This window comes from Salvelinus fontinalis, chromosome 18, assembly GCF_029448725.1.
Source record: "Salvelinus fontinalis isolate EN_2023a chromosome 18, ASM2944872v1, whole genome shotgun sequence".
Lineage (NCBI taxonomy): Eukaryota > Metazoa > Chordata > Actinopteri > Salmoniformes > Salmonidae > Salvelinus > Salvelinus fontinalis.
Genome location: NC_074682.1, coordinates 8,615,565 through 8,629,224, shown reverse-complemented (window position 1 = coordinate 8,629,224; position 13,660 = coordinate 8,615,565). Strand labels below are relative to the sequence as shown.

The following is a 13,660-nucleotide window of genomic DNA, read 5'->3' as shown; positions in this document are numbered from 1 at the left end:
CTCAAGCTTTTTTCTCTATTTGGTGGAACATAAGCATTATTGTATGTTGACATAGAAAAGCAAGTACTAAAATGTGTTATCATATACTGTGAGACACAGTCAAATACATAGTAGATTCACACAACAGAAGGAAATTGGTATACATGGTTGATTTTCATTATCGTGGGAACTGCCTTATATTGTGTAAAAGCCAAAGGCCAAGCCTCCACAGTTAACATGTTTTTGTTATTTATCTGCTTTAACTCAACTTTATTAACTAGATTTGTATATTGACATTGACACAATTTGTATACAGACAGCAAAATGAGAATTACAGTTTAGTTTAAAATGTGCAGCCACCAGTGTAGCGATGTAATCATATTTCTATGGCACACACGGGCCATAAATAAACTAGCTACGCCATCAAATATCGAATTAAAATGCTTTTTATTCGGTTTATTGGTTGCAACCCAGCCTCTCATTAACTATGTACAAATAAGAACAATGTTTTTACGTACTAATTAATGAGATACTGGGTTGGATTTGACCATATTCTACTGTGGAGCGCATGCTACCGCCCACCACACGCTCTTCTACAACTAAAAGGACCAATGAACCGTCAATATGTAAATCAACAAACCACAATTGGATGGATTGGAACTCCAGGTTTGACGATTTGGCCCCTCCTTTACATGAATGAATGGAATTTTCCATTATCTCGCGTTCAGTAAATTACACGACTGCGAGACTGACGATACTTTCAAGTACAGGAACGAAAGATCTCATTTCACATTTATTCTAGGTGAGTATCATTATCGAACGTTGGCAAATATCAATATTAATGTCTCACCATTGTATTGACAATTGCAATGTCATCGGTGATCTTTTTCCTAGCAATGCATTATTGGAAGAGGAAATGCAGCGGCTAGTTAGAAGTTAGCCAACGAGCTCGTCCGTAACCAAATAGCTCACGCTAGTGCAACTAAAATACATGTCAGAGATTTGAGTACGAGTTGTTGCTATAGATACACTTGATGATTAATGTTTCAGCAACGTTAGCTATAGCTAGCGAAGTTATTAAATTGGCAATTTCCAGATAAATACAAGCTAACTAACGGTAGCTAGCAAGCTATAAGTTAGTCATTATACGTTACCATGGTCTTGGTAATGTTAACATTAGCTAAGTCAGTAAATGAGGCAATGGTAATAACACATATGAATGTTATTGAATAAGGTTGCTTATAAAAAATATCATAGATGAATACGCAAGTTGGACTGGAGTTGAATCTTGTTCACATGCTGACACGGAATGTGTCTTAGCTAACTTAGCAACTGAGCTGATGCCTCGGGGCCAAGAACACTTTCAATTCATGCAAACGGATGCCTTTGAGGTAGGTACACCCAAAGGACACTGATTAGCACTAACCTTTTAACGTTACTAGCTACACGCACATTTTACTCAAGAGTAGCAAGCAGGTTGTAATAATGCGTTCGTAATAAGTGGGAAACGTGGACAGTACTACTTGAACTGGGAGCAACGTGTTGTGCTCTTTATTTATTAAATTTTTATTTAACAGGGCAAGTCAGATAAGAACAAATTCTTATTTACAATGACGGCCTACTGGGGAACAGTGGGTTAACTGCCTTGTTCCGGGGTAGAACGACAGATTTTTTTCCTTGTCAACTCAGGGATTCGAACTAGCAAATTTCGGTAACTGGCCTAACGCTCTAACCCAGGGGTGGGGAACCTTTTTGCAATCAAGGGCCATTTGGATATTTATAAAATAATTTGGGGGCTATATTATTACAATTGGCTATTTTCTACTTTATTCATGTGTTAATGTGACTTTAATCACTGACATTGGTTTCATTGTTTAAATATGACTTATGTTTCTTTGAGTATTTCTCCTTGAGTATTTAGAAAAGTGCTAGTCCTATTTAAATAAATATTAGTATTGTAAATAATGTTATTATGATTACTTGTTCAAATTCACCTCTAATGCGATGGCTGAAACAGTTTATCTTTGACGTGGCGTTTGATGTCAGCTGGCAGTGAAGATGACGCTACTCGCAGCTGGTTTTCCAGGTTTGTGTCAGTCAGTCTTGAGCGGAATCGAGTCTTTGCAAGAGTCAGTTTGGAAAAGAACTGCTCATGGCAGTAGGTCGTCCCGAACACAGATGCAAATTTAGGTGCATGTCTCCTCAGAACAGGAAAATGCTCAGCACTAATGTACATTTTGTATAACTCAAGGTGAGGGAGGTTGTTCTACCTGGCTTTGAACTCATCATTGCTTTGCAGCTCAATGACTTTTGTGTTGTAGGCCATCCGGCACATCCGCTGGTTCGACGTTAAACGGGGTTGCAAATATGTTCAGCTCCAGTTGTTTACTTTTCACATCCCTAAACTGCTCACAAAATGCTTTTGCGAGCTTTCCACACTCACCGGCATATTCCCACATCATCTCAGGCTCTTGTCCTTGCGTAGTAGGAAAATGCACTGTGTTACCCCTTTCTAGTTGGACTTGCCACAGCTTTCATTTCGTACGATGTCACGTTTTACAGGAGATCGCTGAGAAGCTGGTTCGGCCCTTTGGAACTTGACGTTCAAGTCAGACAGATACTTGGTTATGTCCACCATGAAGGCCAAATCAAACATCCACTTGTCATCACTCAGTTCCGCGACAGGGTTCTCCTTCATCTCCATGAATTATTTACATCATCCTTCAGGCCGTAAAACCGCACGAGCATATTTCCACGGCTCAACCATCACACCGGTAAACCAGATCACCATACTCCGATTCAAGATCACTCAATAGCTCCTTAAATTGGCGGTTATTCAGCCCTTTGCTTTTGAAAAATTGATGGTCGACACTACAGTTGCCATTACATTGTTCGGCTTCAGGGACTGTGCACACAGACTTCCTTGATGTATGATGCTGTTGCATACAATTAAATCACTTGGATTAAGACTGAGACAACTAATTTTTTCACTGATGTGGTTAACCTCTTTTTCGAGCCAACCATGGCTTGCCCTCCATCTATAGTAAGGCCACTTAATTTTTCTAACTGTAGCTCAAATTTGCTCATAGCCGAGACACGTTTCTCAAACAAGCCCTCACCTCAGGTGGTGCCATGCATGGCTTCCAAAGACAGCAATTCCTCCCTTGTGTCAAACTCAGTGGTAATCCCACACACAAAAATGGCAAATTGGGCAGTATTTGTTACGTCAGTCGTTTCATCACATGCCAAAGAGAAACTCGACACTTGGATTTAGGATAAAAAATAAAATCCAAATATTGTGGGAAAACGACATCTACCTCCTCCCTGTAGGCTGTGTCGTTGTTGTTGACCATGCCTCCTTCTGGCTTCTGTGTTGAGGATCAGCGAAGTGGAGGTGTTGTTTCCTACTTTCACCACCTGGGGACGGCCCGTCAGGATATCCAGGACCCAGTTGCACAGGGCGGGGTTCAGACCCAGGGCCCTGAGCTTAATGATGAGAATAGAGGGTACTATGGTGTTGAATGCTGAGTTTTAGTCAATGAACTGCATTCTTACATAGGTATTCCTCTTGTCCAGATGGGATAGGGTGATTGCATCCTCTGGATCTGTTGGGGCTATTGGGACATTTTGCCTGTTTGATTACCTTACGGAGGGAATAACTACACTATTTGTATTCGGACATATTCTCAATCACCTTGCCATGGTTAAATGCATGTGTTCGCGCTTTCAGTTTTGCGCGAATGCTGCCATCTATCCACGGTTTCTGGTTTGGGTACATTTTAATAGTCACAGTGGGTACAGCATCTCCTATATACTTCCTGATGAACTCAGTCACCGTATCTGTATTTGTCGATATTATTCTGAGGCTACCTGGAACATATCCCAGTTCACGTGATCAAAACAATCTTGAAGCATGGATTCCGATTGGTCAGACCAGTATTGAATAGACTTTAGCATGGGTACTTCCTGTTTGATTTTCTGCCTATAGGAAGGGAGGAGCAACATGGAGTCGTGATCAGATTTGCCAAATGGGGGGCGGGGGAGGGCCTTGTAGGCATTTTGAAAAGTTGAGTAGCAGTGATCCAATGTTTTACCAGCGTGAGTACAGCAGTCAATGTGCTGGTAGAACTTTGGTAGTGTTTTCCTAAAATTTGTTTTGCTTTGTTAAAATCCCCAGCTACTATAATTGTGGCCTCAGGATATGTGGTTTCCAGTTTGCATCAACTCCAGTGTAGTTCTTTGAGGGCCGTCGTGGTATCATCTTGAGGGGGAATATACACGACTGTGACTAACCGAAGAGAATTCTCTTAGGAGGTAATGTTGCTTTTGTGTACCTCGTCCTCTAGACTAAAAATCTATATATAATCTCCCTGGCTCTTCCCCTCCAGAACTCTACTCAGCTGCTCATCAGCACTTGATCTACTGACCACTACAATCTACTTACAACTAGCTAAGATCTCACAGCTCCGTTCTACATCTGCTACCTATCTGAAATATACCATGGCCAAGCAGCAGATCAGGTACTGTCACTGTAGGTTTCTCTATCTCATACTGTATGTGCAATAGATGTCTAGATGTTACTAACCCCAGAAAATGAATCATCAGTACAGTTTTCATAAGGGCATGCATCCATTATATTTTATCTATTTCAAGTGCGTTGAAGTTCTGTGATATGCCAATCTGAACATAAACTCAAACTGTTTTTTTCCAGCCTTCCCGCTAAACTGATTAATGGTGGTATTGCTGGCATTGTGGGGGTTACCTGTGTGTTTCCCATCGACCTGGTAAAGACCAGGCTACAGAACCAGAGGCAAGGCCAACAGACCTACAAAAACATGTGAGTCCTTTACTCTGTCCTCCCTTCTCATGTCATCCCGTGTCACTGCATAGCTAAATCTTGATCGTTTATTGGATGATAATAATGATGATGATGATAATAATAATACATTTTTTTTAAACTCAAAGGCATGGAAGGATGACACTAACATACCTGCCAACATGCATGCATTTTGCATTCCATGCACACAATTACAGTTCAAAGTAGCTGGTACTCAACCGTCTTCAAGTTGGAGCTGAGCCAGTCAAACGACTTGGGCGAGTTGGAAAAATCTCTAGCGCTCGGTTCCGTGGTCGTAGTACTATTGTCCTTCCGCCAACTGGATGGCAGCTCCCCACTTCGTCCATTGATACCACTTATGTGTGAGGGGAAAAATAGAGAACGAACTGTTAACCAAATATATAACATTTGTACAGGTGGCGGCAGGTAGCTTAGCGGTTAAGAGCGCTGAGCCAGTAACCAACGGGTTGCTGGTTCGAATCCCCAAGCCAACTAGGTGAAAAATCTGCACTTGAGCAAGACAGTTAACCCTAATTGCGCCTCCTGTAAGTTGCGCTGGATAAGAGCGCCTGCTAAATTATTCAAATGTAAATGTTGGTGTTAGTCAAGCACAACCATTACGATGAAGGTAGTTAGCTACAGAGTTTAGTTAACTAAGTGAGAATACTTTCTTGCCCGCACATGCTTTGATCTCCGCAAAGGTAGTGGGTGTGAGGGCATTGACGAGCAAGGAAACGTGCAGGTTTGCGGTAGTTTAGTGTGCGTCGCTGCATGGGTGGAAAAAGACAAGGCAGAGAGAGCTGTTCCGCTAATACTGTCCTTCAGAGAAAGTTGTTAGGCCTACTAATCTGAACAGTCTATGTTCATTAATCAGTACTTGATCTGTCCTCTTGATATGGCTGTATGTCAACAGTAGGCTGCTAATGATGTGATAATAGTCAGTTCACCAATGACAACAAGGCATCCTGAATGAAAGGTCTGATTACTAGGCGACCAAACTTGATGGATGAGGTCAGGGATAAAGATCTGCAACAAGCTCATATAGGCCTAGTTCAGTTGTTTCATATTCCAAATAGCTTACAGTAAACTAGAGTACGACATTGCATCCAGTAATTAAATTATTCCGAATTTTCCAGTTTACAATTTCACTAGGCTATCCACATCGACACCTATTATTTAGAATAATCACTACCCCAAAATTTTACCTAGAAAAATTGTCATTTGGACTACAATTTTATTTAGGATCATACAAGACTTAGATACAATGTTTGATGTAGTTTCAGACTCAAGGTTTCAGGAAATGGCCGTTGGAGTTTTCCCTTCCTGACCGTAGGCCTACATTAGCACCACCTTGTCGGAAAATCCTAGGGAGAACCCTGATTTGAACATTTAAACATATTTCTCGTTGGCTACTGAAGAGCAGGGAATTACCAAGTACCCATAAGTCTATAGCCCACCATTCTTATTGAGGCATTCTTTTTGCCAACATCATTATTAGGCTTAAAAGGTGCTCAACTGGTAAATTCTTCAAGGTTAGCAGGTCTGCACTAAATATATAGGATGGGGTATCTTGGTCAGTACTTCAAAGACTCCGGTTGCCATTGTGAAAGCATAGACTAATGCCAGGTTTTGAATCCGGTGTCTGTAACGACTGACTCCCGCCATTGTCCTATTCTTTCCCGTTGAGTAATCCTGAGGAATGTGCGAGGGGAGATGAAATTTCCCTCTGCTCTGTGCACCCATTCAGCTGTCATCTCCACTCCAAGCCTTAAGCCCCTTGATGTTCCTTAGTTGTGTTTTACCTACATGGGTAGAAATGGCTGTACTTTTGTATTTACATATTATTTGTTGGATGATGTTTCTTTAAAACTTTGCCATGAATGCAGCTATTAATGAAATAATTAGTAGTAATTGGTTGTTGTGAGAAATGTCCCTCATTCTGACATGAGAAATGTCCCTCATTCTGACATGAGAAATGTCCCTCATTCTGACATGTCTTTTCTCTCTCAGGGTGGACTGCCTTGTCAAAACCGTTAGATCAGAAGGATACTTTGGCATGTATAGAGGTAAGAGTAATTTCATTTCTAGTCTATGTTTTATAGTAGTGGTTCTATACCTAGTCAACAGGGGGGTTATTAGTGAAATTGCAACAAACTGATCAGAATTGAATGATATATTGACTTAAAGTATAAGCTGTCAAGTTGCTGTTCATAATTAATGCAGTAGTTGCTCATTACTGATAGAAAAAAAACAATATTCACATGTGACCTTTGATTGTCACCACAATGTAGTGATGTTTACATGCATCCTTCATTGTGCAAATTGTTTGTTACTTCATGCTCATTAGAATTTTAATTGAATGACAAATGGTAGAATATTCTCCGTCGGTCCTTTATAAAAGGAAATTGCCACATTTTCAATTGATCACATGATCAGTGTTCAGTGAAATGCATTACTATAGCCTTACTGAAACTGAATATTGTATGTAGCACATTTATGGTGGGCAACAGTGTCTATTGTGGAGAGGAGGTTGGAGCCCGTTTTCTGGAGCTCCATTTGTGTGAGGAATGCTTGTTTTTTTTGCATCTGTGTTTTTCATATTACAGACATGGATCCCCCTGGGATATTGAGAGGCTAGCCGATATGGCGCAGCCACGCTGGAGGCAAATCATTTAATGGTTCTTACTACACTGCTCTATTTCAACTAGGCAAACATTGTTGTTTTTTTATGTGCTATCTGTGAAATATTTGCTCCTTCGTGTCTTTATACAACTTATTCTCACCTCTCCTGTCGACTCTCTTGACTCTCTCTGTTCGTTCACCAACACTTGTGATCATTGACATTCAGTGTTCTTGGGAAAATGTATATCGTAGTAGTTGCTAAGGCTACCTTCATTCTCGTCTATCCATTCCCCACTGGCACGTAGACTAGCCTACACCTTAATCTAAAGTCTTCTTCCCACATAGTTTTCTAAATAAATGTTGGTCTTTCTTACTTTAGACTAGCTTTTCACATTCTCAATTTTCATTCCCCATCCTCTCTGCATGCCCTTTTCTGGTCTCTTCTCTCATTCATGTTCTGCTTTCATCATGTTTCTCATGTTTTAATGTAACTCATTGTCTTGACTTGTTTGTGGTGATTTTTAAGGTTTGACTAATGGTCAATTGTTTTGTCTTCAGGTGCTGCTGTGAATCTGACCCTGGTCACTCCTGAGAAGGCCATCAAACTAGCCGCAAATGACTTCTTCCGGCAGTATCTTAGCAACAATGAGTACGTGACAGTTTACATTTCTGCCATTTTAAAGACAGTAGATTAAGAGGAAGACTGATGTAGTGTAATAGATGTATAATAACGTGTCCAACTAGTCATTGATGAGACCAATCCCATGCATGCTTGCTAATCTGATTCTTTGTTGCAGGAAGGGCTTGACAGTGTTTAAGGAGATGTTGGCAGGATGTGGTGCAGGCATGTGCCAGGTTGTCATTACTACTCCTATGGAAATGCTCAAGATTCAACTTCAGGATGCAGGAAGGCTAGGTAAGCAAGGTCACGGTATTTTCCTGATTTGATTGATGGTGGAAGTTTATGCAAATATATGAATGTGTTTTTGTTGTTTTTCATACCAGCGCCTCAGCAGATAAAGACAGCCTCGATGTCACCCACTAAGTTGGCTTCCACCAGGGTGCTGAGCAGGTCCTACAACGCGGGGCCCAGCGCTGCAGCCAGTGCGTTGTCTGCTACCCAGATCGCCCGGGAACTTCTCAGCACACAAGGCATCCAGGGCCTCTACAAAGGCCTCTGGGCCACCCTCATGAGGTAAGGGATTGTTACACATGAATGTGACTCATGTGAAGTAATTTGTTTTATGGGGCGCTGGGCTAGAAAACAATATATATATATATATATATATATATATATATATATAGTTTAAGAACACCTACTCATTCAAGGGTTTTACTTTATTTTTACTATTTTCTACATTGTAGAATAATAGTGAAGACATCAAAACTGTGAAATAACACATGGAATCATGTAGTAACCAAAATGGTGTTAAACAAATCAAAATATATTTGAGATCCTTCAAATAGCCACCCTTTGCCTTGATAGCTTTGCACGCTCTTGGCATTCTCTCAACTAGCTTCATGAGGTAGTCACCTGGAATGCATTTCAATTAACAGGTGTGCCTTAAGTCAATTTGTGGAATTTCTTTCCTCCTTAATGCGTTTGAGCCAATCAGTTGTGACAAGATAGGGGTGGTCAACAGAAGATAGCCCTATTTGGTAAAAGACCATGTCCATATTATGGCAAGAACAACTCAAATAAGCAAAGAGAAATAACAGTCCATCGTTACTTTAACCTTTCTGGCACAGGCGTTCCGCTAGCGACCCACCTCGACAGCATCCGGTGAAATTCCAGAGCGCAAAATTCAAATTACAGAAATAGAAATATTTAACATTCATGAAAATACAAGTGTCATACATCAAAATAAAGCTTGTTAATCCAGCCGCTGTGTCAGATTTCAAAAAGACCTTACGGCGAAGGCACACCATGCGATTATCTGAGGGCAGCGCCCCACATACAAAAGCATGAAAAACATTTTTCAACCAGGCAGGTGTGCCACAAAAGTCAGAAATAGCGATTATAATAAATCCCTTACCTTTGAAGATCTTCTGTTGGCACTCCAAAAGGTCCCAGCTACATCACAAATGGTATTTTTGTTTGAAGTCCTTCTTTATAACCCCAAAAACTCAGTTTAGCTGGTGCGCTTCATTCAATAATCGACTGGTTTCCCTCCTTCAAAATGCATACAAAATGAATCTCAAACGTTACCGATAAACTTATCCAAACAAGTCAAACAATGTTTATAATCAAACCTCAGGTACCCTACTACGTAAATAAACAATAAAATGTAAGACTGAAAATCGTTATTGTCTTTACCGGAGATAAACAACAAAAAGCGCTCTCATCCACACGTATGAAAACACTATAGACAAAATGGGAGCCACTTAGAAAAACTACAAATTCTATCTAATTTTTCCAAAAACAAGCCTAAAACTCTTTCTAAAGACTGTTGACGTCTAGTCGAAGCCCTGGGAACGGCAATCTGAGAGGATTTCGTGTCATAATAAACATGACAGCCATTGGAAACAGTGGTAGGCTGAAATTATTATTTTTGTTGGATGGTTTGTCCTCGGGGTTTCGCCTGCCATATCAGTTCTGTTATACTCACATACATTATTTTAATAGTTTTAGAAACTTTTGTGTTTTCTACCCATGCATATCCTAGCTTCTGGGCATGAGTAACAGGCAGTTTACTTTGGGCACGCTTTTCATCCGGACGTCAAAATACTGCCCCCTAGCCCAAAGCGGTTTTAAGACATGAAGGTCAGTCAATCAATAAGATTTCAAGAACTTTGAAAGTTTCCTCAAATGCAATAGCAAAAACCTTTCAAGCGCTATGATAAAACTGGCTCTCATGAGGACCGCCAAAGGAATGGAAGACCCAGAGTTACCTCTGCCTCAGAGGATAAGTTCGTTAGTTACCAGCCTCGGAAATTGCAGCCCAAATAAATGCGTTGGGTGTTTAAGTAACAGACACATCTCAACATCAACTTTTCAGAAGAGACTGTGTGAGTCAAGCCTTCATGGTTAAATTGCTGCAAAGAAACGACTACGAAAGGTCACCAATAAGAAGAGACTTGCTTGGGCAAAGAAACACGAGCAATGGTCATTAGACCAGTGGAAATTTTGTCCTTTCGTCTGAGTCCAATTTTGGTTTTTGGTTCCAACCGCTGTGTCTTTGTGAGACGGTGTGGGTGGACGGATGATCTCTGCATGTGTATTTTCCACCGTAAAGCATGGAGGTGGTGTTATAGTGTGGGGGTGCTTTGCTGGTGACACATTGTGATTTATTTAGAATTCAAGGCACACTTAACCAGCATAGCCTTCACAGCATTCTGCAGTGATACATCACGTGTAACAACAACTGCATAGGATCGGTACATCGGAACATCACACCTGCGGGACAGGTACAGGATGGCAACAACTGCCCGAGTTACACCAGGAACGCACAATCCCTCCATTAGTGCTCACACTGTCCGCAATAGGCTGAGAGAGGCTGGACTGAGCGCTTGCAAGCTTGTTTTAAGGCAGGGCCTCACCAGACATCACCGGCAACAACGTTGCCTATGGGCACAATCCCACCGTCGCTGGACCAGACAGGACTGGTAAAAAGTGCTCTTCACTGACGAGTCGTGGTTGTGTCTCACCAGGGGTGATGGTCGGATTCGCGTTTATCGTCGAAGGAATGAGCGTTACACCGAGGCCTGTACTCTGGATCGGGATCGATTTGGAGGTGGAGGGTCCGTCATGGTCTGGGGCGGTGTGTCGCAGCATCATCGGACTGAGCTTGTTGTCATTGCAGGCAATCTCAACACTGTGCGTTACAGTGAAGACATCCTCCTCCCTCGTGGTACCCTTCCTGCAGGCTCATCCCGACATGACCCTCCAGCATGACAATGCCACCAGTCATACTGCTCATTCTGTGTATGATTTCCTGCAAGACAGGAATGTTAGTGTTCTGGATGGCCAGCGAAGAGCCCGGCTCTCAATCCCATTGAGCACGTCTGGGACCTGTTGGATCGGAGGGTGAGGGCTAGCGCCATTCCCCCCCAGAAATGTCTGGGAACTTGCAGGTGTCTTGGAAGAGTGGGATAACATCTCACAGCAAGCACTGGCAAAGTCCATGAGGAGGAAATGCACTGCAGTACTTAATGCAGCTGGTGGCCACACCAGATACTGACTGACTTTTGATTTTGACCCCCCCCCCCCCCCAAATGTATTTTATTCACATGTCTGTGGAACTTGTTCAGTTTGTCTCAGTGGTTGAATCTTATGTTCATACAAATATTTACACGTTAAGTTTGCTGAAAACACATGCAGTTGACAGTGAGAGGACCGTTTCCTTTTTTTGCTGAGTTTATTTACCAACCAGTAAAATACTTGTTTTGTGTTTCAGAGATGTTCCCTTCTCCATGGTCTACTTCCCACTGTTCGCCCACCTCAACCGGCTGGGCCAGCCCTCTCAAGATCAATCGGCACCCTTCTACTGGGCCTTCTTCTCTGGCTGTCTGGCTGGCTCTACCGCAGCTGTGGCAGTCAATCCTTGTGATGGTGAGTTCGTAATCTCTGTCTCGGTGTGTTGACCCACTTTTTTATTAAGCTAGTGGAATGTGGGTTTGATTTACTGCTGTAGTTCCTGCTATAAGAAGTTCTCGCACTTTATTCCAGTTGTGAAAACGAGATTGCAATCTCTAAACAAAGGCGCCAGTGAGGAGAGCTACAACGGTGTGGTTGACTGTGTCAGGTACGGAGTCAGTCTTATCACTCTTTTAATACTTGTATTTTCCTGCCTTTGATCTTTTTGCAACTTCACAACCAGTGAGGTCTATAATAATTGATTTACACACATTCCTGCAGTTCAAGCAGTGATTTATTTACTCTCTGTCTCATGGCAGTAAGATCATGCGTAAGGAGGGTCCCTCTGCCTTCCTGAAGGGAGCAGGCTGCAGGGCGCTGGTCATCGCTCCTCTCTTCGGCATCGCACAGGTCATGTACTTTATTGGCATCGGAGAGTTCATCCTGGACCTGTCCCCTTTCAACTAACTACCTGTCTGCATGAGATGAGCAACCCTGCCTGGCTGTGCATGGGACTCTCACACGTCGGCTGAAAAGTATCTCAGCAAAAGACTGGCAGCTATACACCTTCAGTATATATTACAGAAAATAAACCCACGTAAGATTGTTGAGGTGTCAGAGCTTTGGAGCCTGGAAAAGACAGGAAAACCTCCTGTATGGTCTAATGGCTGTACTGCACGTCCTCCAAATGTTTTCCTGGCTTATTTAATGGGCTGTGACCAATGTTTTCGCCAGTTTGCTGAACTGGGGACCGAGAACTGCAGCAGTGGCTCTGCCTGGGGAGCCCCTCTGATTCCTCTTTCTCTGTGAGGTACAGGACGTGGGGACCACTTCACCACAACCAATGACTGAAGGCCATTTCACACCTTTTTTTTTTTTTTAGTAATTCATTGTTTGTCTGAATTTTTTGGGGGGATAATTTAAGATTCCACTTTTGTGCTGTTGCTTGAATGCAATAGTGTGGAGTCAAGAGATTTTGTGTGGGTATTTCAAAGCCTCAATCATGTACTGTATTTGCAATCATGTGACTTCTTCAAGCCTTCAATTAATCTGATTTACATGTCTGAATTGTTAAATTCACTGTGGTCAACTGAGGCCAAAAATCACAAAATATTCTAGAAGTAGCTTTTTATCATTTTTTTTGTTTTAAGAAACACATTTTTAACTGGCACCATTTCACCAAGGTTTAGTTTGAGATCGATGGACCAAGCACTTAATGGCTATTCCTCAGCAACAACTCATGGCTTGTTGCCAGACAGATGACCCCATCATGGTTTAATGAATTGTCAGCACTGTTAATCTTTTTTTGTATTGTTTTTATATTCTATATACTTGTGAGATTAATTCATATAATGTAGTATATACATTAGAGTTGTGGAGTGTTCTGTTATTGTCCATGTTACTTCAGGGATATATATATATATATATATATATATATATATATATATATATATATATATATATATATATATATATATATATATATATATATATATATATATATATATATATATATATATATATATATATATATATATATATATATATATATATATATATATATATATATATATATATATATATATATATATATATATATATATAGGTCGGGACTTAGATTCATTAATGGCCATTATTTAGGGGGG

General features: G+C 41.2%; 1 protein-coding gene across 1 annotated transcript; it reads left to right on the top strand.

The window, feature by feature from the left end:
* The first annotated feature begins 658 nt into the window (after positions 1-658).
* LOC129814907 (mitochondrial glutamate carrier 1-like) lies at positions 659-13,476 on the top strand. The gene is made up of 10 exons (XM_055868056.1): positions 659-781; positions 4,368-4,499; positions 4,691-4,816; positions 6,827-6,882; positions 7,997-8,087; positions 8,236-8,354; positions 8,444-8,633; positions 11,836-11,990; positions 12,108-12,183; positions 12,335-13,476. The coding sequence occupies exons 2-10, from the start codon at positions 4,480-4,482 to the stop codon at positions 12,480-12,482; spliced, it is 981 nt and encodes a 326-aa protein (XP_055724031.1). The 5' UTR covers positions 659-781; positions 4,368-4,479; the 3' UTR covers positions 12,483-13,476.
* The last annotated feature ends 184 nt before the right edge of the window (positions 13,477-13,660 follow it).

Bases quoted from the DNA above. Each gene is read 5' to 3' on its own strand.
- LOC129814907 (XM_055868056.1), top strand. From the start codon at position 4,480: ATGGCCAAGCAGCAGATCAG. The intron at 4,817-6,826 runs GTGAGTCCTTTA...TTTCTCTCTCAG, and splicing joins CAACAGACCTACAAAAACAT to GGTGGACTGCCTTGTCAAAA. The intron at 8,634-11,835 runs GTAAGGGATTGT...TTTGTGTTTCAG, and splicing joins CTCTGGGCCACCCTCATGAG to AGATGTTCCCTTCTCCATGG.